Below are 26958 nucleotides of genomic sequence, written 5' to 3' on the forward strand. Positions count from 1 at the left end.
GTGCATATGGATGAACTTTTTGGAAGAGCAGCAACACACAAAATAAATACAATAGTAACACTTTGCCTCTCTGTCCTCCCTGTCCCTTCCAGAGACAAGCTGTGCTGCCACTGAGTTCCGTTGTCGGGATGGGACCTGCATTGGCAATTCAAGTCGCTGCAACCAACAGATTGACTGCGAGGATGCTTCTGATGAGATGAATTGCAGTGAGTGCAAAATAAATATGTGAAATAGCTTGAGAACTGGATCCCCATATCTACCCCTCCCCCTCAAGTATAACGTGTTCTTATTTTTGGTTGGTATTACACAGCTCTCTGAACCAGGAGGGTGTAGGGTGTAGTGGTTTGGAGACCAAGGTCTGAATCTCTGCAGTCAAATCTTTAGCCAGTCAAACACTCCCAGCCTCAGGGGATAGGAAAGGCAAACCTGCTCTGAACAAACTATTTCAAGGAACTGAGCGGGAGAACCTCATTGGAGGCAAAATGAGGTATAACTGTAATGACGAGACAAGTACTGTAATCTATACACATACATACACATAATAATAAAAGTGAAAATATGTGTGTATGTGTCTGGACTGTCCATTTACAGGTGTGTATGCGGCTGGAGTGTCCACTTACACAGTCAAACAGCTATAGCTCCCACTACTCAGGAGACACCAAAGGCCCTCCCTCCAATGACACTGCAGGTTATAGTGAGCACCATGAACATGTACAAGAGCCCTGCCAATGGCCTCCACAAGTACCATACTGCCCACCACCCAAGTGAAGGCTTTCATATGGGGACAATTCCATCCTAGATTTTCTGTGTTTCCTCCACCACAGGCATCCCAGTGTTAGACTCTCTTCATTGGTGTGGAATTTGCATGACCCCGCTCACTGCCTCTCCCATAACCCTTTCCTATTCTTTTTGTGCTGTCGCGCCTGGGGGCTATTATCCTCAATAAAGGAGGGATGGACGTGGCATCTTTCCCCCAGGGGATTGCTTCTTGCCCTCCTATAGAAAACTGGAACTCCCAAAAACCCAAAACACTGTAAAATGCTCAAAATGAGTTTTATTGAACACAAAGTCATTTCTTCAAAGCAATGAGCTGGAAAAGTTCAGAGGGGTGAAGGAAAACATACTTTACAGTCTTTATTAGTCCTGGGTCCAAGGGGTTTGAAGCTGAGAAACCTCACCAGGTTTCCTCTTCCTCAATGGCTGTGAATGCCGGAGCAAACCACAACCCCAGTTCAGATGGCCTATTTTTGAAGATTCAGAATCTTCCTCTGGAGCCAAAAGAACCGGCTTGAAGGCGCCTGGGTCTCCTCAGTAGTTGTCCAAGACAATCTGGACATAAAGCATGAGTCCCAGGGGTAAAACCTCAGAACTAGTGCTAAGAGGTAACTTAAATCAGGGTCCTTAAGAATGAAGTCTTTTACTCACGTCCATGTGGTATGATCGCTGAAGGCAGAATGAAAAGAAAAGGAAGTTCTCCCCTCTTGCAGGAAGAGGTGGAGCCAAACAGTACTGATTGACAGCTACAAGCAACCAATCCATACAACTGTACATAAGCATGGTAAAAGGGACAGGATTAAGCATAATACAACAGTTTAAGTCTTACAACTAACAGTTCTATACATAGGTGGCGCCACTTGCGCCGTCACACTTTTCTATAGCACCCAGCAAACTGAGGAATTGATCAGCAACTGAACATGCTAGAGAGGTTTTGGGAGAATTCACCATGATTTATAGGAGTTGTAGGTCCTGAGATGTATAGCTCACCTGCAATCTAATAGCACCCTGAATTTCACCAGTGATGGACCTGGAACTCACTTGGCACACAGAGCCCCCATGACCAGCAAAAAATACTGGAGGTCTTTGGGGAAAAATCACCTTGATCTGGGGGAGTTATAGTTCACCTACCTCCTGAACCCAAACACTGATGGATCTGGATCAGACTTGGCATACATACCTGATATGCGGAAATTTGATTACTGGAGGAGTTTGGGGAAAACTGACCTTCCTTTCTGGGAGTTGTCGTTCACCCATAACTAGAGAAATTGTGACCTCCACTGATGATGGACCTGGACCAAACTTGCCACACAGAACCCCCATGACAAACTCAGCCTACTCGAGGAGTCTGAGTGGACTAACTCGCCATAGTGGAAATTGTATGCCCTACAGCCAGAGAGCACACTGAACCCTACGAATGATGTATCTAGAGCAAACTTAACTAACATAACAAATTTTAAGTACTGGTGGAGTTTTTCATGGTTAACCTGGCATGATGCGAGTTGTAGTTCACTCACAACCTTATTCATTTTGTAGAATTAAAAATGGACTTTTTCAAACAATCTGGGCACCACTGGGTACCCAAGCTAGCTAAATAAACATACAAGAAAAAGAGAGTTAGCTATTATTCATATACACTTACATTTAGTGCTCTAGAGTACATCATGAAATAAAAAATCACAACTATTACAGTGGGGGTTTCCAAATTGATCAATAGCTAGAGGAACCAAAGTGTAATTAGAAAAATGAAACACACTGCGTTTAAATCCATTCACAGTTGGATTGGATTGTTAAGTTGCTGCTTAGCATTGATCCCTCCTTCTCTGTGCCATTAGCGTCATCATCTGAACAGAGGAACAGTGAGGAAGGGAAATAAAGATAATTTGGAATTTCCTAACACTGGTTACTGTGCAGCTGGCAATCAATAAGGAAATTCAAAAGAATTGCTATTCCCCAGAAAATGAGATCCCATCCCCAAACCCTAAATAGATGAAACAGAGGGATGAATATAAGTGGAAGAAGTGCACAGTTGCAAAGAGATTTACCTTTATGTTGTTCTGGCACGAATCACAAATATCTGTGTGCTGCAAATTTTAATTTCAAAAAACACAGTAACCCAGGTTCAGGAGTCTAGGAAACATGGTCAGATACACAAACAATTTGGCATGTCTTCCATAGAACTTGCTTGGCGAGTCTCATGCAATTTGCAGAACTGTTTTTTCCTTCCCCTTTTTTGTAGCTGCCACCGACTGCAACAGCTTTTTCAGATTGGGCATAAAAGGTGTCACCTTCCAAAAGTGTGAGCACACATCGATGTGTTACGCTCCGTCCTGGGTGTGTGATGGGAGCAATGACTGTGGAGACTACTCGGATGAGCAGGACTGTCCAGGTAAACAAATCTCTAGCTGATCTTTGCTGTTAGGCCCTTTCAAGACAAAGAAAGATAGTAGACAACGCTAGGATGGAAGGGATGGCTTGGAAAGAAAGAGAGGCATCCACCTCCAGTTAAGCATCATCTGAGCATTTCTTTCCTACTGACTTTAACTTCAAGAAAGTTGTATCAAGAGTTGTATCAAGAAATTCAGATTTTATACTGAAAGGAAGAAGACAGCTGTATAAATCCTTCACTATGTCTTCCCAACCACTACTGAGAAAGACAGAACAGAATATATTTGCATAGTCTCTAGAGCAGGGGTCCTCAAACTATGCCCTGGGGCTGGATACGGCCTTCCAAGGTCATTTACCCGGCCCTCGCTCAGGGTCAACCTAAGTCTGAAACGACTTGAAAGCATACAACAACAACAACAACAACAATAACAATGCTGTCCCATCAGCCAAAAGCAGGCCCATACTTCACATTGAAATACTAATAAATTTATATTTATTAAAATTGTTCTTCATTTTAATTATTGTATTTTAAGTGTTTTTGCACTACAAATAATCTTATTTGTAGTGCAAAAACACTTAAAATACAATAATTAAAATGTGCAGTGTGCATAGGAATTCATTCATTTTTTTTTCAAATTATAATCCAGTCCTCCAATAGTTTGAGAGACTGTGACCTGACCCTCTGTTTAAAATGTTTGTGGACCCCTGCTCTAGAGTCCTGTCAGTTCTCTGGGTTAGTGAGAGAAGGTAGCCAGACAATTGAGTTTTTCCCATCATCCAAACACAAGCAGGAAGTATAATGAAATCTTAACGAAAAAATGTAATTGGCTTCGTTCAACACAGCCATTTTAGAGCTTAGGTTTTTCCCCTTCTTGGCAGAGCAGAGTTTTACTCCTCAGTCCCATTTTCACATTCTGTATTTTCATCTTTCAGCTCCTCCTGGAATAGTTTTTGGGTGCATAAGAGCATATGAAATATGGAGGCTCTAGCATCTTTGCGTGTACAACTTTTATTTCCCCATTCCCAGAAAAAGGGTGTTAACTGAGCAGTTTCTATGACTCCCTGATATTCCTTTGACCTTTTCTATCTCCCCCAGGTGTGAGAAAATCCAAGTGCCCAGCCAATTACTTTGCCTGTCCAAGTGGAAGGTGCATCCCCATGACATGGACATGTGATAAAGAGAATGACTGTGAAAATGGCGAGGATGAAACACATTGCAGTAAGTACTGCACTCAGACTGCAATAGGTTGCTCAGTCCTTTCTTTTAACTGTTTATCATTTAGTGGTCAAAAAAAGCTGGCATTTTGGAACTGCATTCAAGCAGTCCTCAGCGAGTATTTTGGGTAAGGTTTGTTTGTAACAGTGCTCAATTTCTACTTCTAGATAAGTTCTGCTTCCCTGAGAAATTTGAGTGCAACAATCACCGTTGTATCTCCAAGCAGTGGGTGTGCGATGGTGCTGATGATTGTGGGGATGGCTCTGATGAAGACCAACGTTGCCGTAAGCATTTGTGCTTCATTTGAAAAAAAAAAGTATACCATGGAAAATGATTGGAATGAAATGGGCTGCATCTTGGGCACAAGTAAAACAGGAGTGGAAGGGAGAAGATGGAAGAGCATTTTGGGTCATCTTCATAGAGACAGGAGGAGCCAGAAGTTCTTAGGAGCAAGGACATTCTTCCACAAACCCCTCATTCCAGAAACAAATGTGTATAGTTTAACCATATTTTTTCAATATTATAGTTGTCTTTGATACATTTTGGAGTGCTGAATTCAAAAGTACACTAAAGATGTTGTAACACACACAATTCTTCCATAAATTTCATTAGTAATTTCAGTACTAAAGTAATTCAATCAGATTTGACATGGAATGTCAAGGCAAATTACAAAACAAACTATAGGTGATGGAGCAATCCCGATGTCAGTTTTGGTTTTAAAACACCAAATTCCTGTAAAAAGAGCATACATCTTTTACAATGTTTTTATGACTCTCAGTTTTGCATCCCTATGAAATTAAGAGAAAAGACAATGAAAGGGAAAATTAAAAAAGGAAGAACAAAAATAGCTACTGCAGGAAGAGCATCCTTAGCAGATACACACAGTATTTCTTTGATTGTAAGACGTCATCAGTTGTAAGACACACCCTAATGACATTATAATTATATATTTATATTACGTGTTACTAATATTACTAATAATATCACAATATAATGGATATAATGGTATAGTACAATATAGTAATATTTAATACTGATATTGTACTCTGCTAATAATACAATATATTGTATGTATATATAAGTCGCTCTGAGTCCCCTTTGGGGTGAGAAGGGCAGCATATAAATGTTGCAAATAAATAAATAAATTTTCCTCTTTTTCTTTTAAAAAAATAAAACTGTTCATTTTGTTATGATACATAACAGAAAAGCAAATCATGGTAGATATAAACAGATAACAATATTTTTGATGTATTGTCGAAGGCTTTCATGGCTGGAATCACTAGGTTCTTGTGGGTTTTTTCCGGGCTATAGGGCCATGTTCTAGAGATTCCCAGACTCAGGCAGGCCTTGAAATGCTAATGAAGCAGAGAGGAAACAACCAGGCACAGCTTAAAACCTCTCAGCAGGAGATTTTTCCCCAGGCTCAGGCAGGCCTTCAAATGCTAATGAAGGTTGAAACATTCACACCTAGCTCTAGCAAGGAAGAGCTCTTTGCCCCACCTCAGCCATTCCACAGATATATAAACCCATTGTCCTATTTCCAACAGACCTCACCTCTGAGGATGCTTGCCATAGATGCAGGCGAAACGTCAGGAGAAATGCCTTTAGAACATGGCCCTATAGCCCGAAAAAACCCACAAGAACCTAATATTTTTGATGTGTACATGCCCGTCTACCTTAGTCGATCAACCAGTTAATTTTGACATTGAGTACAAATTATTATCCTTTACATAACTTAATAGACATAGACTTGCTATTTCTGCCTGTTTTCCATTACTTTCAGTCAAAGCTTTCGATTCAATTTTTTCCATAACATTCAGAAAATCAGCACATAGCATTTTACACACAGCAGACCATACACTCATCCCAAAACCCCTATCCCAAACAAAATAAAACCTTTTCCCCACACCCATGCATCCTTCACCAAAATAAAATAATAATAATAATAAAATATCAGTACCGCCACCACCAACAAAAATAGATAAGATGCACCTAATTTTTGATACGTTTATATTGGAAAATAGTATACCTTAGAATTGAAAAAATACAGTTATTTATTTATTTATTTATTTACCCTATTTATATCCCGCCTGTAGGGGATTTAAGCTGGCTTACATATATTGACAATGATTCGATGCTATGTAAACATACATACATAATAAAATAAGCATATATATTAAAATAATCATTAAGAACATTTTAAGCCTTAAAACACTTATTAGACCCAAATTGTAGTAGTTACCAGTGAAGACAAAATATAATTCCTATGTAATTACTCAATATGTCCTGTTGTTAATTTCTTTCCTGAGCTAGGAATAACTACTCACTGTATCATTAAAAAGACAAACCTCTGCAATACCAGCATTTAGTTCCAATTCAGATGGCTCCAGAAAAGTGCTCCCACTGTTCTGGTAGGGAGATAGACTCTTGCATGGCATAACAAAAAAAGTCTGAAGTGGAAGATTTCTGTGTTTGTAATACCAGATTCAATAAAAGTATATGAACAAGAAAGCTCATCTATGTGTGTGAGAGAAAGGTTGTGACTCTCTCATCCAGTGGTTCTCAACCTGTGGGTCCCCAGATGTTTTGGCCTTCCAGAAATCCTAACAGCTGGTAAACTGGCAAGGATTTCTGGGAGTTGTAGGACAAAACACCTGGGGACCCACAGGTTGAGAACCACTGCTCCAATCAATATTTATTTATTTAAAAGTTTTATATACCGACCTTCTCACCTCTCTCTTGAGGGACTCAGACCGGTTTCCAACCATAAAACCACATACAGTCAATAAAACATCATAATTCATATTACAATAAAACCTTAAAATAGCAATGTAATTAAAACAGCAATTACATTCAATAACTACAATGATCAGTCGTCACACTAAAATCGTTGTTCATCATCCTCCATCCATATCTCAGGGTGTTGGCTCACTCGTCGAATGCCTGTCTCCATAACCACGTCTTTACCTGTTTCCTGAATGTCAGGATAGAAGGGGCGGTTCTGATCTCCAGTGGGAGAGAGTTCCAGAGTCGAGGGGCCACCACCGAGAAGGCCCTGTCCCTCGTCCCCACCAGACGCGCTTGTGAGGCCGGTGGGACCGAGAGCAGGGCCTCTCCAGACGATCTTAGTAATCATGATGGTTCATAGGGGAGAATACATTCATAGAGGCAAATGAGTTGAGGCCAGTGGCCAATTTCACCCGAGACCCGCTTTGCAGACCATACCTTCACAATAAGCCAGCTCCCGCAAAATGGCAACATGATGTAACATTGCGTCATTCTCTATTGCTATTTTAAGAGAGCAGAAAACCAATTAGGATGGGCTACCTTTACTTGTTTTCACACATTTAGAGAGCTTATGCATCTTTTGGGGGACAAAATATGACCCAAAAACTCTTCCTTTCTTTTCTTTTAGAAGCTTTGGTGGGAGGGACTAGTAAGAAGCTTCATGGGCCACTAAAGTTAAGTCGAGGAGTTTCATGTGTCCTTTGCTCGCTCTTGCCTTAAATAGTAATTGGTTAGTAATCTAATTTTCTGTTCTTTATTTTGATTAGTAACTTTTTTTCTCCAGGTCACACTACTTGTGCTGCTGGTTCCTTCCAGTGCCCAAACAGCTACATGTGTGTGCCGCAACGCTGGCTTTGTGACGGGGACAAAGACTGTGCCGATGGAGCTGATGAAAGTGTGACTGTTGGCTGCTGTGAGTTGCTGTTGCTTTTTCTTCCCAGCTCTTGATCCTTTTGCTGAACCAACTTCTTGCTGACTTGTTCCATGGATTAATTGCCTTTTGTGGTGTCTGCTTTTAGTATACAACAACACATGTGATGAACGTGAATTCCTATGCAACAACCGGCAGTGCATACCCAAACATTTTGTGTGTGACCATGATGATGATTGTGGCGATGGTTCTGATGAGTCTCAAGACTGTGGTGAGTGCTGACTTAGAGCCAAGGCTGGAATGTCAGTGAAGCAGCTGCATCCAGTAAATACACTTCAGCCTGTATCTTCAAGCTTAAAAGGGCACTCTTCAAAGGAGTGGAAATATTGCTGGGGAAATTACATGCCAAGATCTGACTGCTTTAAAAAAGTTACGTAGGCTGTTATTTCTCTAGCTGTTTGCTCATTTCTTCTGTTTGAATTACCATATTTCATTGTGACTCAAGTGCACTTTTTCTGTTTAAGGGGCTTCAAAAACGAGATACGCCTTAGATTCAGTGGTACCTTAAACTCACTGGGTTATTTTTTGTTTTGTTTTTAAATGATCTTACCCCTGACAGAGGAGGAGGAGAAAAGGTCCCAGCCCCAACAGCTTTGCTAGGCCCCCATTATTTTGTCTCCAGCCTCATCCAAATACCTGTTTACCAGTATTTTAGCTTATTGCCACTTCTTAATTTTGCTGCCTCCCTGAGAGATCCATAAACTTTATAAAAGAGACTCATGCAGACAAGATAACTTTCGGGTCTCTTCACGTTCCTTCTTCACCCCACAGTAAAGATTGCACTGCAAAACAGCATTGAAACAAATATTGTTAAATAAATAAAACTTTATTTATATTCTGCCCTATCTCCCCAGGAGGACCCAGGGTGGAAAAGACATTGTATGTGCAGAAAAAAAAACTAAGAACTTTGTTTTTTCCTCAAATTGAAGCTTCAAAAACAGGGTGCAGTGTGGTGCGCCTTATGTTGCATAGTGTCTTAGATTTGGTGGAATATAGTAGTCACATGAATTATTCCAGCCAATTGGTAATCACATGGTGAATGGATGATGTCACAGTGCTACATAATTTTATTCATTCATTCATTGAATTTATATCCCACCTTTTTCTCAAGATGAGATTTAAGGCAGTTAACCAAAGTGAACTAAAATGAGATATATAGAAAATAAATCCTGTTGAAAATAAGTTCTTTGCATGGCTGTAGCCCCAAATCCCAGCTCCTTAGTTCTCAAAGACTTCTGTTATCATCACCAGATTGTTCCCAGCTCAGGGTGATTGATGTTGTCTTAGATTGAACTCCCCTCATTCTTGGTTATATTGTGAATACACATGAGTATCCCAGTGGGGAAGACAAGAATTGTGGTCCTGCACATCTATAGGGCATCTACTTTAAACTGTTTTTAAACATCTCTTGAACTTTGGGAATGTAGTCAACTATGCAGTTAAAAAACAGACTAAGAACCTAATTGTTGCATTCCAGACCAGGAAACACCTCTGTACTTAACCACCACACTCCAGTCCAAGTTAAATCAGCAAAGCAGTTTATTAAGAATATATAAAAAGCACTGTAGCAAAAATAGTAAAAACTTGAAAGTCTGTACATTTAAAATAGTCCACAAGGTTCAAGGTGCAAGAGTAAACCAAAATCTCAAAGCAACAGGACATCCAGCACAGGAATACAAGAAAACCGGGAAGTACAAGGCAGCATAGAATCCAATACAACAATCCTTCAAACTTGGAAGCATGAAACAGGAGCAAAGACATGGAACTAAAATTCCCTCAAAAAGCTTGAGTAGGATTTCGCAAGAGCTGTTGCCTCAATTACCAATGTTGACCAGACTAGCTGGAAAATCCCCCAGCCTCCCTAATAAACACATGAAATCATGCCTTCTCCCATGACTTCCTGATATGAGTCTCTTCTCTAACAAGCACTGTGACCCTCAGAGATTCTGTTGAGCAGCACAAAGTTTACAAAAACTGAGTCTCCTATCAACCAACTTAGTATCTTGCAACTCATTATTCTCTTCACCTGAGATTTCAGCCTCTGAACTCGTTATGCACCATCTCGGCACCTCTCTGGAATATGACCTTCACTAATTGCTGGAGACACAGACTGATCATTTTCAGGAATTAAAATCTCATGCTGACTCACAAGCCCAGAGTTCCCATGATCCACTTCCCCATTTACATCTATATCAGCCACAACCATGGGCTGAACTACAACATTAGTGCAGTTTGCTTTTATTATTTGCCACTGTTTCTATGTTTTCAATGAGAATTTGACTTGCAGACATTAGCCCTTGATAATGTTTATTCCTAGGCTATGAAAACGCTCTTCCCATTTTCTGCCAGTCAAGGTCCTCTAACAACTGAGCTGCATGCCATACTGAATGTAAATCATGCAGTTTGAAATCCCTTTAAATACGGATCAGGACCGCCATGTACAAGTGTTTGAAGTTTAAACTACCCCTTCTGCCTCACACTCCTCATAAAAAATCTCCCTTCCCATCCCATCCCTGCCAATTCCATAGGTGCTAAAACAATAAAGAGTTTAGCTATTTCACACATGTAGGTCCAACTTCCATATCATTACAGTCTGTCATGAGGTAAAAGATGGTGTGGTTTCAGATTAGCCTTGACTTTATGTATATCCCTTTTCTTCTCAATCTTTCTGTCTCTCTTTCTCCAGAGTACACAACATGTGGACCCAATGAATTCCGCTGTGCCAATGGCCGCTGCTTGAGTAACAAACTATGGGAGTGTGATGGAGAGTTTGATTGCCATGACCAATCTGATGAAGCACCCAAAAACCCACGCTGTTCCAGCCCTGGTAAGTGCTGTGCTTGGGAAAGGAGGCCAAATGGTGAGTGTGAGACTCCCTGTGATGGTTTTATCCTGTCGGATGGGGAGGTTGGTAGCTGAACAGATTTGTTTCTAACTCAACTGCTTTTAACCAATCAATATCCTAGCACTCTCTCTACAAACCCACCCAGCCTCCAGGAGATTTTATGAGAAACCTGTGGGTCTTCCTTAGAAACATAAGAATCTAAACTTGGGGTGTTGTGTGGTTTCCAGACTGTATGGCTATGTTCTAGCAGCATTTTCTCCTGATGTTTCACCTGTATCTGTGGCTGGCATCTTCAGAAGATTTAAACTTGCATTGACCATAGTGCAGACAGACCAGTCACATGCTAAGCACTTGTTGCAACTACCCTTGAGCAGCATGTGTGCAAGAGGAGAATCTGACCTGGAAGGAAAGAAAAGGAAGAGAATATCCCACTGCCTTGAAATAACAATTGGCATCTCTTTCCTCACTGTCATTGCAGAGAGCAAGTGTAATGACACCTTTTTCCTGTGCCACAACAACCAGTGCATCTCCAATCAGCTGCTTTGTGACAACAACAACGACTGCGGCGATGGCTCCGATGAGCTCAATTGTTTCATTAATGAGTGCCTTAACAAGAAACTAAGTGGCTGCTCTCAGGAATGTGAGGACCTCAAGATTGGTTACAAGGTTAGGCCTGGTAATTTCTTTTGCTCAGCTGGTAAGAGTACCTGGCTGTATCAGAGTAGGCTGGATTTTCTTTCAAGAATCATTAAGACTTGGGACTGTTGTCACTTTGGCAGAAGCCTTGACTTTGAATTCTTGTGTCCATATGATGACACACTATTGTTGCCAATCCATATACACTGGCCAGAGTAAGGTGAGAGCTTTGCAAGACACAGTATAAAAAGAAGCTAGATGTTAGCAGTTTGGTGTAATCATTATATTTTTGTCATCATGGCGGCAGCATTTGGAGGGAGACTATAATCTATTTTCCAAGGAAAACATCCCAGGTTCTCCTTGGATTACCAATGTGCCCTTCCAGGAAACTACCAGTCTTTGACATTTTAATAAGATACGTATGCGCTCTCTGCAAAACGGAGAATTCTAGTCTCTATATTTGTTGGTTTGTTTTTGCCAGATCTCTGAAATCCAACAATTGGAACCTAGTGCAGAAAGCATATGTAAAGGCTTCCTCTTCGTTGTCTGATATTCTATTCAATCTAGTATGCTGCCACCATCTGTGAGGTACTAGGCTATGCTGCCACCAATTAATAAGGAGTTTCCTATTTAGTTTATTAATGGATTCCCCTATTTTCAATAGATTCACTGCTACCACTGTCTAGTGTTTCTTTTGGTGTATAGCGAGGTTTTTCCCCCCTTGAAATACTACACTGAGACTTGAGTTACTAAAACAAGAACAAGGTTATTTGGAGTATGGAAGGGTCTTAACGCAGAGTTCTCGTCTCCTGAGGTATAAAGCTTCACAAGTTATGGTTTCAACAAATCTTAATATAACTTTAGGATGTCTTTTACTTCACCAACTAGTTCTTTAGTTGTTACACTTCTAAATATGTTTCCTTATTTGACAGATTAACTAAGGTCAGCTAATGCCCTTGTCTCCCTTCAGCTTCCTGCTGAAGTAAAGATTCCCAGTGGGATTTCTTCTCCTATTAGCACACAGCTAAACCACAAGCCTAAATAAATCCCCTTGATTTATTTAAATCACTTAGGCTAAAAGCTTTTCCTTAGTTTGGTTCACCACATGTTTGAACTACCTTCCCTTTGGCTCGATGACCAAAGGACTGAAGCCTCAAAATGTCTGCTTCTGGTAAGTGCAGTTGGCTCCATTCTTTCTCCGTGGCAGCCTAACTCAGAGTGCTGAGCTTGGTCCCATCCCCCTAGTTCTGCCATTTCTAAATGGCTAACCCTTTATGTACATCCATAACTATCTTTTATCTCCTGAACACATACATAAAACAATATTCAACCATTAAGCGCATATATATATATATACACACACATACATACATACATACATACATACATACATACATACAATCATATTTAACTGTAGAGACACATATACATAACTACGCTTAACTTTCAGTTAAAAATCAATGCTTCATCACAGCATACATTTAGAATTAGTGAATTCTGAGACCAGGAATCCGCCAGAACTAAATGGTGCTCTCAACCCTTCTTAATACAAATCAATTCTTGATTAAGCTAAGCTTGCTTCTTTCCAACAGTATAATGTAAGGCTTATGATAGCTAGTGCGAAACAGAGTCAGAGGTCCTTGGTGATCTACTGCAGACCACTAGATGTCTCTCTTGCCAACTGTCCCAATAGCATGAAGTGGGTAGTGACAGAAAGGTTCCCATTGGCTTCAAGAGTGTGGCCATTTTGCCCAGCACGTTGTCTGTAAACTTGTAATGACTTTCTGCTGCCCCCTGCAGTGCAGATGCCGCCCTGGGTTCCGACTGAAGGATGATGGGAAGACTTGTATTGACATAGATGAGTGCACGACAACCTATCCCTGCAGCCAGATGTGCATCAACACCCTTGGTAGCTTCAAGTGTCTGTGTGCAGATGGCTACATCCTGAAGCCTGATGACCCAACAAGCTGCAAAGCTATCACAGGTGATGTTGAAATGCTGTGCTCTAAACATCCTAGAGATAGGCATAAAGTATGAAGAGGCTATCATCCACTAGGGTACGCAAGTAAAAGTTTTAGGGCAGCCTTTTCCAACCTGATGTCCCAGAATTCAACTATCAGTTGTATTGGTCAGGACATTTTGGACTTTACGATCCAATACATCTGGTATGCACTAGGCTGGAGGATGCTGCTTTATGGGATTAGTCTATCAGACAAAGAATAAGACAAAAACTAATGTCCTTTTCCTTCTCAGTCCATTAGTTTCAAACAATTAGAATGGGATGGGATGGCATGGATTTGGAATTTAGGAAAGTGTTTATTCATATGATCATGAGGAACTTCCAGAACTGAAAGCTATTTCCCCTTCCTGGGCTCACTGCAACCTTTGTTAGTTATAATTGCTGGCTAGCTTGAGAATAGGAATAGCTGGTTTAAACGGTGACTGTATTTAGATGGTTTTTTGAGGTCAAATAGTTTTAATCCTACTATATATTAATACTTATTTTATTATGTCATTTTAATTGCACTAAGGAACTAATTGTTTTGTTATATACCGCTTATTGCCATATTGCTTTCTGTATTGTTTGATTGCTGTAAGCTGTCCCGAGTCCTTTCAGGGAGAGGAGGTGGGGTATAAATAATAATAATTATTATAATAATTATTATTATTACTATCATCATTTATTCAACAAATCCCTTGCTTCTTTTCACAGATGAAGAACCCTTCCTAATATTTGCAAATCGATACTACCTAAGGAAACTTAGTCTGGATGGTTCCAATTACACATTGCTGAAACAGGTAATGACCGTGGGACCTGCCTTTTTTTTTCTTTTGTAGCTGTAGCATTTTTACAATCAGAATTTCTTGTTGAAAGATCTCTTTTCTGTGGTTGCTAGTGAACATAATAAGTTGGGCCAACCATCTTCTGAAACCATTTCCCATCTAAGACACCTGAAATCCTTTCCGTCACCCCCATCTAGCTCACAGGCTACTTCTGCCCCACCCAAGTTCCCCCACAGAAACATGGCAAGGCTATTAATACTGTTAATAGTTAATTCTATTTTAATGTTTGTATGTTTTCTGAGTTTTAAATTATATTATGTTGGTTTTACTATAAGCTGTACTCATTTTTGGAGAGAAAAGGGGGAGAATAATAATAGAACCAATGTTGTAGCATCTAGAGCAGACACATTCATCTGAGGAGGACTTTACCCCACTTCGAGGAAGAGATGTCCCTGCCTCTCCCCTATTTAGCAATATTGATGAAACTTCACTTCACTCATCTTTTCTCAGAGATCTTTCCGACCTGTTTGAACCTTTCAAGATTGCTGCACTTTGAATCCTGCCCATCAAAATAATTTCCTTGTGTCAGCCAGCCAGTAGGGTATAAGAACTGACATCTCTTTCAATTGAACCTTCTCGTTGTAAATTTAATCCTCATTGAGACTCTTCTCTGGCTTCATCCGGAATTCTTGTATATCTGATAAAAAAAAGCTATGTCACAAAGTGGACCTTAGGAGAAGCACTTAGCCCTGTGGGAAATTGCTCTTTATCTCCTTTGTGCCCACCTCCTTAAGTAAAACAATTTCTCCATCTATACTAAATTGATGGATGAAGGCTTGTATCTTCTTAGCTTATGAATCCCTTTTTTGAGGTTCGGTTGAGATTTCCAAGATGGCGTCTTGGGCTACTCCTTTTGCTTTTACAAAGCACTGAAGATTGGACACATCTGCCTCTTTGACAAATGGTTACTGAAGAGGTCCTTTGGACTGATTGAATTTGCTTACCACCATCTCTCCCAATGTCTGTTTTGGCTAGGATCATTTATTTATTATTTAGAACTTTTATATCCCGATCTTCTCTAACCTCCGTAGAGGGACTCAGACCTTTCCTTTCTTAGATGGCTCCCTCTCAACTGTCTGTGAATGGCACATTGGGAATTTACCATAAAAGGCAATTCTATCCAAGGAGGAGGAGCCATCCAGTCCCACATGTAGGGGACAGGACTACTTTAACTTTTCAGGAGATTTTCTCTGCCTCCCTTTCATTTTCTTGGCTTGGTAAGGAACTGAGAAGGAGATAGGACTCTAATAGGCAATACTTCCAAAACAGCACATGATACCTTTCCTCATCTGAGTGGCAATTGGAATTAATCACTTCTTGAATGGCTCCTTCTCCTTGACTAGAATGGTCCCTTCTGTACAACTGTAGGATCTATATAGCAATATTAAATAGCCACTCACAAGCCGTTTTTGCTTTGAAATAGATATATTGCTTGTATCTCTGCAGCAAAGAAAGACACTACTGACTTTTTCCCACCACCACTTCCTTTTATATACCTTTCCTGCCCATCTCCCCACTCTTCTCAGTTTCCTCATTAGAACTTGTTGCTTCACAAGTTCCAATACAAGGCTTCCATCACCCTCTGCTGGCTTCAGAATGTCACAGAAAGAGAATTGATTCGGCCAGGATGATTCAGTCAGGATGTCACGGAGGGAATTTGTGATGTCTTCATGCCGTCAGAAATTGACTCCTGACACCTTCACAGTAAATTACCAATGTGCCATTCCAGGAAACCACCAGGACAATCAGCCTATCTTTTTTGTCCAGAAAAGGGGCAGTGTGGGGAGTCTTGAGAGGACGAGGTCCACAAAAATATTCTTGGGGCTCACAGACCGACTCCAGGCCAAACTTTGCCTACCCTCATTTGCCAAAACCCTCTTAGAGAATTGATAACAGATGTAAAATTTCAACTAGAAATATAATGATTTATAATCCATCCAGTTAACCTCTCTGTGCTGCAGCTATACAAATTGTATTTCTTTCTTGATGGGCTTAGGGCCTGAATAATGCTGTGGCTTTGGACTTTGACTACCGGGAGCAAATGATCTACTGGACAGATGTCACCACGCAGGGCAGTATGATCCGCCGGATGAACATCAATGGTAGCAATGTACAGGTATGTTTTGTAGTATTATAGGAACTGTATTTTTGCTGGATGAGAACAGAGTTGCTTTCCATATAAAGATATGCATGTCCAAGCAACTTTTGCAGCATCTTTTACTGAACATATGTAGGGTTTTGCTGAGACTCAGCTCCCTCCATTGCAACACCAAACTTAGGCCTAGAACAAGCCTATGCTGAAGCCTAGGCCCATTTTTTCCTTTCACTTCAATGCTGCTGTGTCATGTAAGGAAGCCCATCTCTAAGCAGCATAGACTTAGTTTCAGTCAAATCCTTCTTCTGTGCTTTATTTGATTTCAAACCATTCTTTGTTTCACTCTTCTTTTAGGTTCTGCACCGCACTGGGCTGAGCAACCCCGATGGACTGGCTGTGGATTGGGTTGGTGGGAACCTGTATTGGTGTGACAAGGGACGAGACACGATTGAAGTCTCAAAGCTCAATGGGGCCTATCGTACTGTGCTGGTGAATTCAGGGCTTCGGGAGCCCCGGGCACTGGTCGTGGATGTACAGAATGGGTAGGTCTTGAGAAGAGTCTTGGCAGAGCCCACACTTGAGCCAGTCAAGGTGATGCCTAAGCTATATATATCAACAGGCATTGTGTGTAAAATGAGGATGAGCGATATCATGCATTCATATCCTTTAAAATATTGCTAAATCCATAAAGAGTGGAAAGGACCTTAGAGTTAGGAAACCAGTATCCCATTAGGTTTTCATTGGTAGAGGAAAACATATTTGGGGGAAGAGAATGGGCTTCTTGGTCAGGTCTCCTGGTTTCGTTTGCCATCAACCAGAGGGCACTTCTTGTCCTCTGTGACTTTGTGTGAGAGCTCCCTGCTACCATCTACTCTTTTCAGAAGGCTACCAGAAGTGGGTAGGCATGATTTCGCAGAAACTTTCAGTATTTGGTTCACTTTGCAGCAGCAGGAACAGCTATGGGAAACCAGACCCATCTCCTTTTCTTCCTTATGTTCTCCTTCCCTCATTACTTAGTGGTTTCTTAGGCCCACAGTGGTGAGCAACCAGATGAAGAATTGGTAACTGCTAATTTGGGAACTACCAGTTTAGGGCCTATGTTGAATGCCTTGCTTTAGCAACTGCCCAGAAAGTAGGTTCCTCTTGCTAATCTGTGTGCAAGCTAACACATGCCTATGTGTTTTGAGGCAGCAGTTCCTAGTGAATCCAGCTTTCCTTGTTCTTCACCTTTTCAGGTGGGACAAAGCTTCATCAGGGTCTTATTGGCTAAATGGAGAGGCTTTGGGCCCAGAAATTACTTTTGGCTTATTTACACCACCTTAGCATGTACTTATGCCTTTTCTCTTGTTGACAAGTTCTCAAGTTGACAAAGATGAAGAAGGAGAAGAAGACGACTTTGATTAGGCAGCTCATCAGATAATTTTTTCCCAACTTTATCTAAGCTCCTGCACTTTAGCTTGGCCCCTTTCCAGCACTTTAAGCACTTTAATGGTTTAAGGGCATTAGCCTCCTAGCCCGGCCCTCTGATGGCTGCACTTTCCCTCGGCTGTATGTAGGAATCATTGTACTTAGGAATCATGAGCCTGAACCCATCATTTGTTGTTCTGCCATAATGTTGTTTTTTTATGATGATGTCTGATTATGATGTTTTATTGATTTTTGTTGTTGATTGTATTTTTATGCTTGTTTTAACCTGTACTTGGACATCTCCCCTTGTGAGCTGCCCCAAGTCCCTTCGGGGAGACTGTGATGACAGTGTTCCTACCTTTGGCACCAATATCTAATTTGTATAATAATCTCAAATAGTTATTCAGGTTCCAGTAGGGTTTTTTTAAGGGGTGTGATTGCAACTGCTGTCATGTACTTATGCCTTTTCTCTTGTCTGTTCTTTTCCATCTCTTCCAGATACTTGTACTGGACAGACTGGGGAGACCATTCCCTGATTGGCAAGATAGGTATGGATGGCACCAACCGGAGTGTCATTGTGGACACCAGGATCACCTGGCCCAACGGCCTCACACTGGACTATATCAATGGCCGCATTTACTGGGCTGATGCCAGGGAAGATTACATTGAGTTTGCCAGCCTGGATGGCTCTAATCGGCACATAGGTAAGGGAGCTGTAGCAGCTGCAGAAGTCGCATCCAGATAGGCTGCTCACAGTGACCAGGAATCTATACAGGCTGTACCTCTTGAAAGGCCAGAGCTTCAAAGGAAAAGCTATGGGGAAGAAGAGTGGCCTATAACTCTATGAATACCAAATAGCCATTGCAAATGCACATCCTGCAAGTCTGGATCTTCCTTGGCTGGCCCTTCTTCAAGTTTCCAAGCCTGACTCATGGAAAAATGTGTCCTGAGCTTGCATTTGCAGAAGGATTGGCAATTATATCATGGTTAATCACTATTCTCCTGCTAATAATAGCAAGACTTTATTTGTAGACCAGGTGTCCGAGTAACCAGGGTAGCCGCATCACCACCAGCTTCTTTTGAATGGTGAAAATAAGTAGGAATAGAAATAATATTTTAAAATATTTTAAAATGTTTAAAAATATGTTTCTGGAGTGCCAGAGAATTTTGACAATAATCCTGGACTGGTGAGAATCTTTGCAATTCAAGACTAATGCCACACAAAAATCACACGTGATTTTGTTACTTTTGTACATAGAAGTCAGCATTTTCTGCACAGGAAAGTATTTTCTGTACAGAATATGATATTTCTATGCAGAAGTATCATTTCCTGCCAGGAAAATGCTTTGATTTGCACAGGAAATGCTGTTTCCTGTCCAAAACAACCATGTGCACAGAATTAGTCCGAAATTGTGAATAGGCTTTAGAAGACATTCTTGCAAAGGGGAGAAAATTGCTAAAATTACTTGCTTCCTTTTGGGAATATTCATGGTGAATTACACCCCTGAAGAAAACACTGGGTCAGAAACTTTCTGCATTCTATATAACTGGGAGGTTATCCACACATATCTTCTCAGCTTCTGCTGAACTCTAGACTCTTTTGTAGTGCCTTTCTGTACTCTGTCATATAGCCTGTCTGTCAGTTTGTATTTGATGTGCCTCCCTGTTTGCTCTATTATATGCCTTCTGAGCCCATTGAAGATGGGTTCAGACTATCTTCCATACATGATGATTCCCCATTGTGGTCCCTGTGAATCGCACATATGGTATTTCCTGTGCCTGCGCAGACAGTTCGGAATCTTCTAGAAAACTTATTAGACACTTTTAGGCGGTAGCTTCATACTGACACTTCTCTCACTATGTCTTTCTCTGGGCATTGGGCCTATTAGTTGCCAGAAGAAAATCCTATTTCTATCCTTCCCAGCACATTCGATTCATTGGACCGCCTTAGATGGGTTCCTTGCCCTGAGCTCATTAACTATTCAAATGCTGCGGAAGCCCTGGGTAATGGCTAGAGTTGCCCACTCATTTCTAGGCCACGGTCTCCACAACCATAGTAACCGTCTTGCTACGCTGATCCTCTGCCCTCTACAGGCATAGTTCCTGGGAGTGCTCAACCCTTCTGGCGACAACTTCCACGCCTCTAGAACAAAGTCTCCAGATGTTGGTAGGGCCCTAGCCTTTTATGTTGACAAGACTGCGGGGATACAGAAATCCCCAAGATTGTTCGTGAAGTACAGGAGGGATGCCAGTGGCCTTCCAGTGTCTTCGCAACACCTATCCTCTTGGATTGTGTCAGTGATTCAATTGCTGTATCGATGAGCAGGTCGAGACCATCCTCAGAATGTGAAGGGTCATTCCACGAAGTCGACGTCCACTTCTACGGCCTTCATGAGGGGCTTGCAGCTGGATGTGGTTTGCCATGCTGCCACATGGTCCATGCGCTTACCTTCATGACCCACTACAAATTGGATGTCTCCTCCAAGAGGGATGCTTCATTTGGAAGGGCAGTCATCTTCTCTGCGATGGCATGACGCCCACCAGCCAGGGTTAATAGCTTGCTAGTCTACCATATGTGCAATTCACAGTTGACCATGATGGGAAAATATAGGTTGCTTACCTGTAACCATAGTTTTCCGAGTAGTCATCTGTGAATTCGCACATCCCCGCTCATCTTCCCCGCTGTGGTCATGCCCCCGTTTTTCTGGCTGCTTTCGCGCCGGAAGAACTGAGGCGGTGGCCCCACCAACCAGCTACTTATACTCACAAGGGGAGAGTGGGCGGGGCTAACCACCAGAAAAGTTTTCAAATCTATCTAGAATGTTCCAAAGCTGTCTGCTCAGGCACAGAAAAAAAACTTAGTAAAAAAACTGTGCAAACATTTCCATAATTGAACTGTATTTTTCTTTTGAATTGCTTAGTGACTTTTGGGTAAATGTAGCTAAGAGAGACAGAGCAAGAGCATGGACTAGGGACAGACTGAAACGTTGATCATCAATCTTGGCGCTTTTGCTATTGTTTCTTGCATCCTGCTCTGTTTCCTACTTTTGGCAAGATACTGGGAAGGAGGAAACTCATGCATTTCACCCTTTGCTTGCGGCAAAGGTAGAATGGTAATCTACTGGTAACTGAAACCTAATAAATAAAACTATGATGCATCTTGAAAATAGGAAGCTATTTTTGTCCAGGCTGTACTATCAAGGATATGGAAGTTATTTATTGGTTCTCACTCAATGAGGTATATTGGTTTCTAGAGCAGTCCTAGATGGAGATAATCCAAAAATTCTATTTAATTTGAGAAACTAAATACTTTGCAAGCGCTTGTGGAAAGATTGGCTGCAACCTTATCTTTATAATAGCTTAAGATTAAAATATATGGGGCAATTTCTTCAAAGAAAGGAATTACTGATTTAATCACCAGAAATCAAATTCTTGCTAGCATGTATAAAGTTGTATGTAATTGAGAGATTTGCCTCTTTTGCTTATTCAGTGGGCTGTGAGCGCCAATTCCTTATTAATCTAGGCATATGGTTGATTGTTTTTATGCTTATTGATCTATTGTAGTCGTATTTTCTTTTAAAATGTTTTTTTTAATCTTTGTGACTTGGAGATTTGACAAATGAATAAATGCAACCTAGGCTTCCATATGGTAATTACAATCATGATGGATGTGCTAGCTAGAGTAGGAGCTGTTTTTTCCCCACCCCCACCTTAAGATGTGGAAAAGAAGGCTGGTTTAATAAGAGCACATCCCTGACAGGGAATATAATCACTTTTTCAAGGCTGGAAGTTCAGCCTAGAATCTTTCAGCAATTTGTGATTAAAGTGAGAAGCAAAGCTAGGTCCCCAGGTTTGGTGATAAATTTTGAAGGTGCTGGATGTTGGACAAGTGGACCTATTAACAAAAGACCCTCCTCATAAATGTACAGCAGAGTAACTTATTGGCAGCAGTGTGACCCAGCACCAGTAGCCCAACGTGATAAAAAAGGATAAAAACACACACACCACTGTTATCTTTTCCATAGGAGGCTTTTCTTTATAGCAAAATAATATGGTTGCACTATGTACAAGAAGGTTTCCATAACACAAACCAAATTCTTTATACTTCCTTATTTGCTTCCACGCTGAGCTTCTTTCTCATGCAGATAAACAGCTTCACACTCACAGAGTCTCTTCTCACACCGAAGTTACACAACAACCTTCATACATGAACTTTACACACAAGGCCTTCAGCTTGGGGCTTCTCTCACTGAAGCTTCTCACAGACTAAGGCTTACCTCACACTGAGACCTTCTCTAACAGACTAAGGCTTACCTCACACTGTGGCCTTTTCTAACAGACTAAGGCTTACCTTACATTGAGGACTTCTCTAACAGACTAAGGCTTACTTCACACTGTGGCCTTCTCTAACAGACTAAGGCTTACCTCACACTGTGGCCTTCTCTAACAGACTAAGGCTTACCACACACAGAGGCCTTCTCTAAGGCTTATCTCACACTGTGGCCTTCTCTAACAGACTAAGGCTTACCTCACACTGAGGCCTTCACTAACAGACTAAGGCTTACCTCACACTGAGGCCTTCTCACAGATTGAGACCTTTCTCCCAATGAGGCAAACTAAAACACAGACCAACTAAGCTACAGGCACACCAGTTTATGTAGAGCTGCAGCTTTTGCTGAGTCATTGCATCCATTTAACCCTTTCAGTGCTTGACTCACATTTTTGTAATTAAAAATACCTGCTTAATTTTTGGAGCCCCCAATGGTGCAGTGGTTGAAACCACTGAGCTGCTAAACTTGTTGACTGAAAGGTGGCAGGATCGAATCTGGGGAGCGGTATAAGCTTCCGCTGTCAGCCCCAGCTTCTGCCAACCTAGCAGTTCAAAAATATGCAAATGTGAGTAGATCAATAGGTACCACTTCGGCGGGAAGGTAATGACGCGCCATGCAGTCATGCTGGCCACATGACCTTGGAGGTATCTACAGACAATGTTAGCTCTTTGGCTTAGAAATGGAGATGAGCACCACACCCCAGAGTTGGACACGACTGGACTTAATGTCAGGGGAAAATCTTTACCCTTTTAACTATACTTAATTTTTAGTATTCTTGATCCTGGATACACCATCTTTCAGTCCAGCTCAGTCCAGCTCTTCTTAATTGCTGACCACAATCTTTTAAACCCCAATAATGATCTTAAAAATTACACCCCGTAGGTCTATTCCAAGGGGCCTTCTGAAGAATTAAATATGGTGTCAGATCAATGGGGAGAGAAGTGCCATCAAGTTTGCACTCCTGTCAGAATCCCCAAACACATTCTGACATGCCTACACATAGCCAAAACTCCAGTTTCATGGTGTTTCAATTCAGTCTCCTACACAGCGCACATGGCTTAGAATTGTGAATTTCGTTTACTGAGCACTGGATGCCTAGAACAGAAGATACAGAACTAGAGCCAGGCATTTCATTGGCAAGTGACTTCCAGCATTTCCCATTTCCATTGTCTAGTTCTCCATGGGTTCCCATGTCTTTGCTATGCTGTGAGAATGTCTCTTTCTCCTCCCACTCTAGTTCTGAGCCAGGATATTCCACACATCTTTGCCTTGACACTCTATGAGGATTACATTTATTGGACTGACTGGGAGACCAAATCCATCAACCGAGCACACAAGACCACAGGCGCCAACAAGTCTGTGCTGATCAGCACTTTGCACCGACCTATGGACATCCACATCTTCCATCCCTTCAGGCAGCCAGATGGTGAGTCCCATGCCCCTAAGAGATTAAAGGAAGGGAGGGCATCCTTGCAAAGGGGTTGGGCCAACTTTAATCCATGGGGAGAATATCAGAGAGAATGCTGGATTTAATATCTACCAGGACAGAATGGGAAGATGTGCTTCAAAGTATATTAAAGCAAGCCTGTGATAGAAAGAGCAAGGGGAAAGCTCCTGCATTGCTCAAACATAAAGACTGAGTACAAGTTGTTTTCTTTGCTAATCTGGAAAGTTACTTTATAAACTCCTTATTTGTGATATGCATAAGTTAGATCAGGCATGGGCAAACTTCCGCCCTCTGGGTGCTTTGGACTTCAGCTCTCACAATTCCTCACAGCTGGTAGGCTTGCTGTCCCATTCACTCAGAGTGTGACTATGGAGAGACAGTGAACTTCTTTCCTTTTCATATGGGGTCTTTTTGGAAAAGGTAGATCCGACTTTACACACATGTGCATTTCAAGAACAGCAGTGTCCTTGTCCAAGTATGTTTACAGTCTATGCAAGACATCCAGGAGGGTTTTCTGGACAGAATCAGACCAGATCTTTAAGGAATCTAAACAACGTGCCCTGTGATGTTCACTCCTATTCCAGTGATTTGCACTGGGATTAGCCCAGTTCTGTATTCCCATCAGGTCTGTTGCCTGACATCAAAGCTCTGCATAAACAAGGCAGCAGTCATGCCACTTACAGTAAAAAATATATAGATGTTTTGTTGATCTCAAACCTATTTCTTTCTCTTCTTGTAGGCATATGTTTTACTTTTTTGTTTTCCATGTAAACAATTTTCTGAACCATAATGCTCTAAAATCCGGGGGATTGGTTAATCATGTAAAGAGGCACCCTTGGTGATTTTGCTTTACTCTTCATTTTTCCCCCTCCCTTTCTTCTTCTGTTTTTTCTCTTAGTTCCCAATCATCCCTGTAAAGTCAACAATGGTGGTTGCAGCAACTTGTGCCTGTTGTCACCAGGAGGTAATTTCAAGTGTGCCTGCCCTACCAACTTTTATCTGGGTGAAGATGGCAGGACTTGTATCTCCAACTGCACAGCCAGTCAGGTAATATCATGGGACAGAGGGAACACATATATTTTAGTATCAGGTAGACATGCCCCGGCAGGCATTGTTATTTGGTGGTTTATTAAGGGAATCTTGTGGCAAAAGTTTGGGGAATCTCTTGACCTTTGGTCCCCCATCTCCTCCACACTGGGCAGTATGAACCTGAAAACCTAATGAAACCACATTTTTAATTATTCAAAGTATCAGGTAATCAGAGAAAATGGGGTGGGAAGACACGTTTGTGTTGTTTTGATATATTAATTTGGGTGTTTTATGTTTAAGTCTTATGTCAGTTATAATTTTCAATTGATTATGTTTTATTTAAATTAGCGTTGTTATGCTTAAGTTGCTACTTATGTGAGGTTATCTTGGGTTTTTATATTTGTATTTACTGTTATAGAGGCATTGAATAGTTGTCTTTTTGTTTGTTGGAATTCGCCCTGAGTCCCCCAGGGGAGATAGGGTGGAAAATAAATAAATATTTTATTATTATTATTATTATTATTATTATTATTATTTGAAACACAGCAAGATCACAGCAGACAAGATCACTCTGCTGGCTGTTGTATTGGATCACACGTCAGGCACTTCCCAGGTATCTAGGACTGTGTGATGTATCGGCAAATAATGCGTGCAGATCCCAGTAAGGTGGCCTTCTGCAGCTGGCAGATAGTAATTTTGTCAGCGCCGATTGTTTTTAAGTGCAGGCCAAGGTCTTTAGGCACTGCACCCAGTGTGCTGATCACCACTGGGACCACCTTTACTGGCTTATGCCAGAATCTTTGCAATTCTATCTCTAAATCCTCACATCGTGTAAACTTTTCCAGTTATTTATCATCATCATCTTTATTTATATCCCACCTTTCTCCCCATGGGGACTCAATGCAGCTAACACTCTATCACTCCATGCTAGAGAAGTTTAAAAGGTGTCATACAAAAGTTGAAAAGCAATTAAATAGTAGCGGCGTGGTAAAAACAAATTTGAAATAGAGTAAATACACTAAAGGGGCCTTTAAAACTCATATTCCCCCCAATGCCACTCACAGAACCTCCTGAATTCAAAACCACAGCATAGGAGATAGAACAAGGGTTTGAGTTGGTTCAGCTGGAATTGAACAAAAAGTAAGAGGGAAAATGAAAGCTACAGGGGAGCTTTCTTCTATCCCATTGCTCATGACTTACCTCAGCTTTATGATCTTTACTTTCCAACCCTAGTTTGTCTGTAAGAATGACAAGTGCATCCCTTTCTGGTGGAAATGCGACACAGAAGATGACTGCGGGGATCGTTCGGATGAGCCGGAGAACTGCCGTGAGTAAACAGCTGGGAGGAGGTTCCCAAGCATTTGAGTGGCACAGCATACAGGGCAAAATTATCACTGATTCGACTGACTGAATGCTAAGTTGAAGTATATATGCCACAACTTTTGCTTCAGTGATGCCACTGTATGCTGAAACAACTTCCAGCTGAACAATAAGTACACCGTATAGCTTCATCTCTACTAGATAGTAACCAAGAGTGAGAATTCCCCTAATTTAACCTTTAAAATCAGTTTTTCACCAGTATGAACCATCTTCTGATTCAAAACAAACAACACATTATATGTAGTAGAATTTATTAGTAGAGGAATTTGGGACGGAAAGAGAAAGCTGTGTGAGAAAGCTGATGGTGCAATAATGGATGAGCGAGATTTCATTCCCCAGTTTGGCACAAGAAGCCCTGAATCACAGGAAAAACATAGGAAGGTGTCTTATGCTAAGTCTAACCTTCAGTTCTTCTAGTTCTGTGTAGCTACTCTTGAGTGCCAGCGACCTTGTAGAGCCCTTCCACACAGCCCTACAATCCCACAATATCTGCTTTGAACTGGGTTATCTGAGACCACACTTCCATATATCCCAGTTCAAAGCAGATAATGTGGAATTTTATTCAGCTATGTGGAAGGGGCCTTAGACATGTGTTACCTGATATTTTACCTGGAGATGCTGAAGATTAAACCTGGGGTTTTCTGCAGGGTACACATGCAGTCTGTCTTAGAGCTACAGTCATCAAATAATTCTTTCTCCATGCAGCTGAATTCAAGTGTCGCCCAGGTCAGTTCCAGTGCTCAACAGGAATCTGCACCAATCCAGCCTTCATCTGTGATGGAGACAACGACTGTCAGGACAACTCAGATGAGGCCAACTGTGGTAAGTGTTCTGTGTCTTTTAAACTA

At 41.3% G+C, this 26958-nt stretch overlaps 1 protein-coding gene across 3 annotated transcripts in view; it reads left to right on the forward strand.

Moving 5' to 3' along the window:
• The window catches only part of LRP1 (LDL receptor related protein 1), a 439797-nt gene that overhangs the window by 375625 nt on the left and 37214 nt on the right, over positions 1–26958 (forward strand). For all 3 annotated transcript variants that reach the window (XM_060763011.2, XM_060763013.2, XM_060763012.2), the window contains 17 exons: positions 93–206; positions 3014–3163; positions 4259–4381; positions 4546–4662; positions 7950–8078; positions 8185–8307; positions 10783–10923; positions 11420–11607; positions 13378–13561; positions 14291–14376; positions 16418–16537; positions 16871–17058; positions 18422–18627; positions 23492–23680; positions 24600–24748; positions 25964–26057; positions 26816–26932. In XM_060763011.2, the coding sequence (XP_060618994.2) occupies positions 93–206; positions 3014–3163; positions 4259–4381; positions 4546–4662; positions 7950–8078; positions 8185–8307; positions 10783–10923; positions 11420–11607; positions 13378–13561; positions 14291–14376; positions 16418–16537; positions 16871–17058; positions 18422–18627; positions 23492–23680; positions 24600–24748; positions 25964–26057; positions 26816–26932 (2418 nt within the window). The remainder of the gene's footprint in view (positions 1–92; positions 207–3013; positions 3164–4258; positions 4382–4545; positions 4663–7949; positions 8079–8184; positions 8308–10782; positions 10924–11419; positions 11608–13377; positions 13562–14290; positions 14377–16417; positions 16538–16870; positions 17059–18421; positions 18628–23491; positions 23681–24599; positions 24749–25963; positions 26058–26815; positions 26933–26958) is intronic.

Source organism: Anolis sagrei, chromosome 2, assembly GCF_037176765.1.
Source record: "Anolis sagrei isolate rAnoSag1 chromosome 2, rAnoSag1.mat, whole genome shotgun sequence".
Classification (NCBI taxonomy): Eukaryota; Metazoa; Chordata; class Lepidosauria; order Squamata; family Dactyloidae; genus Anolis; species Anolis sagrei.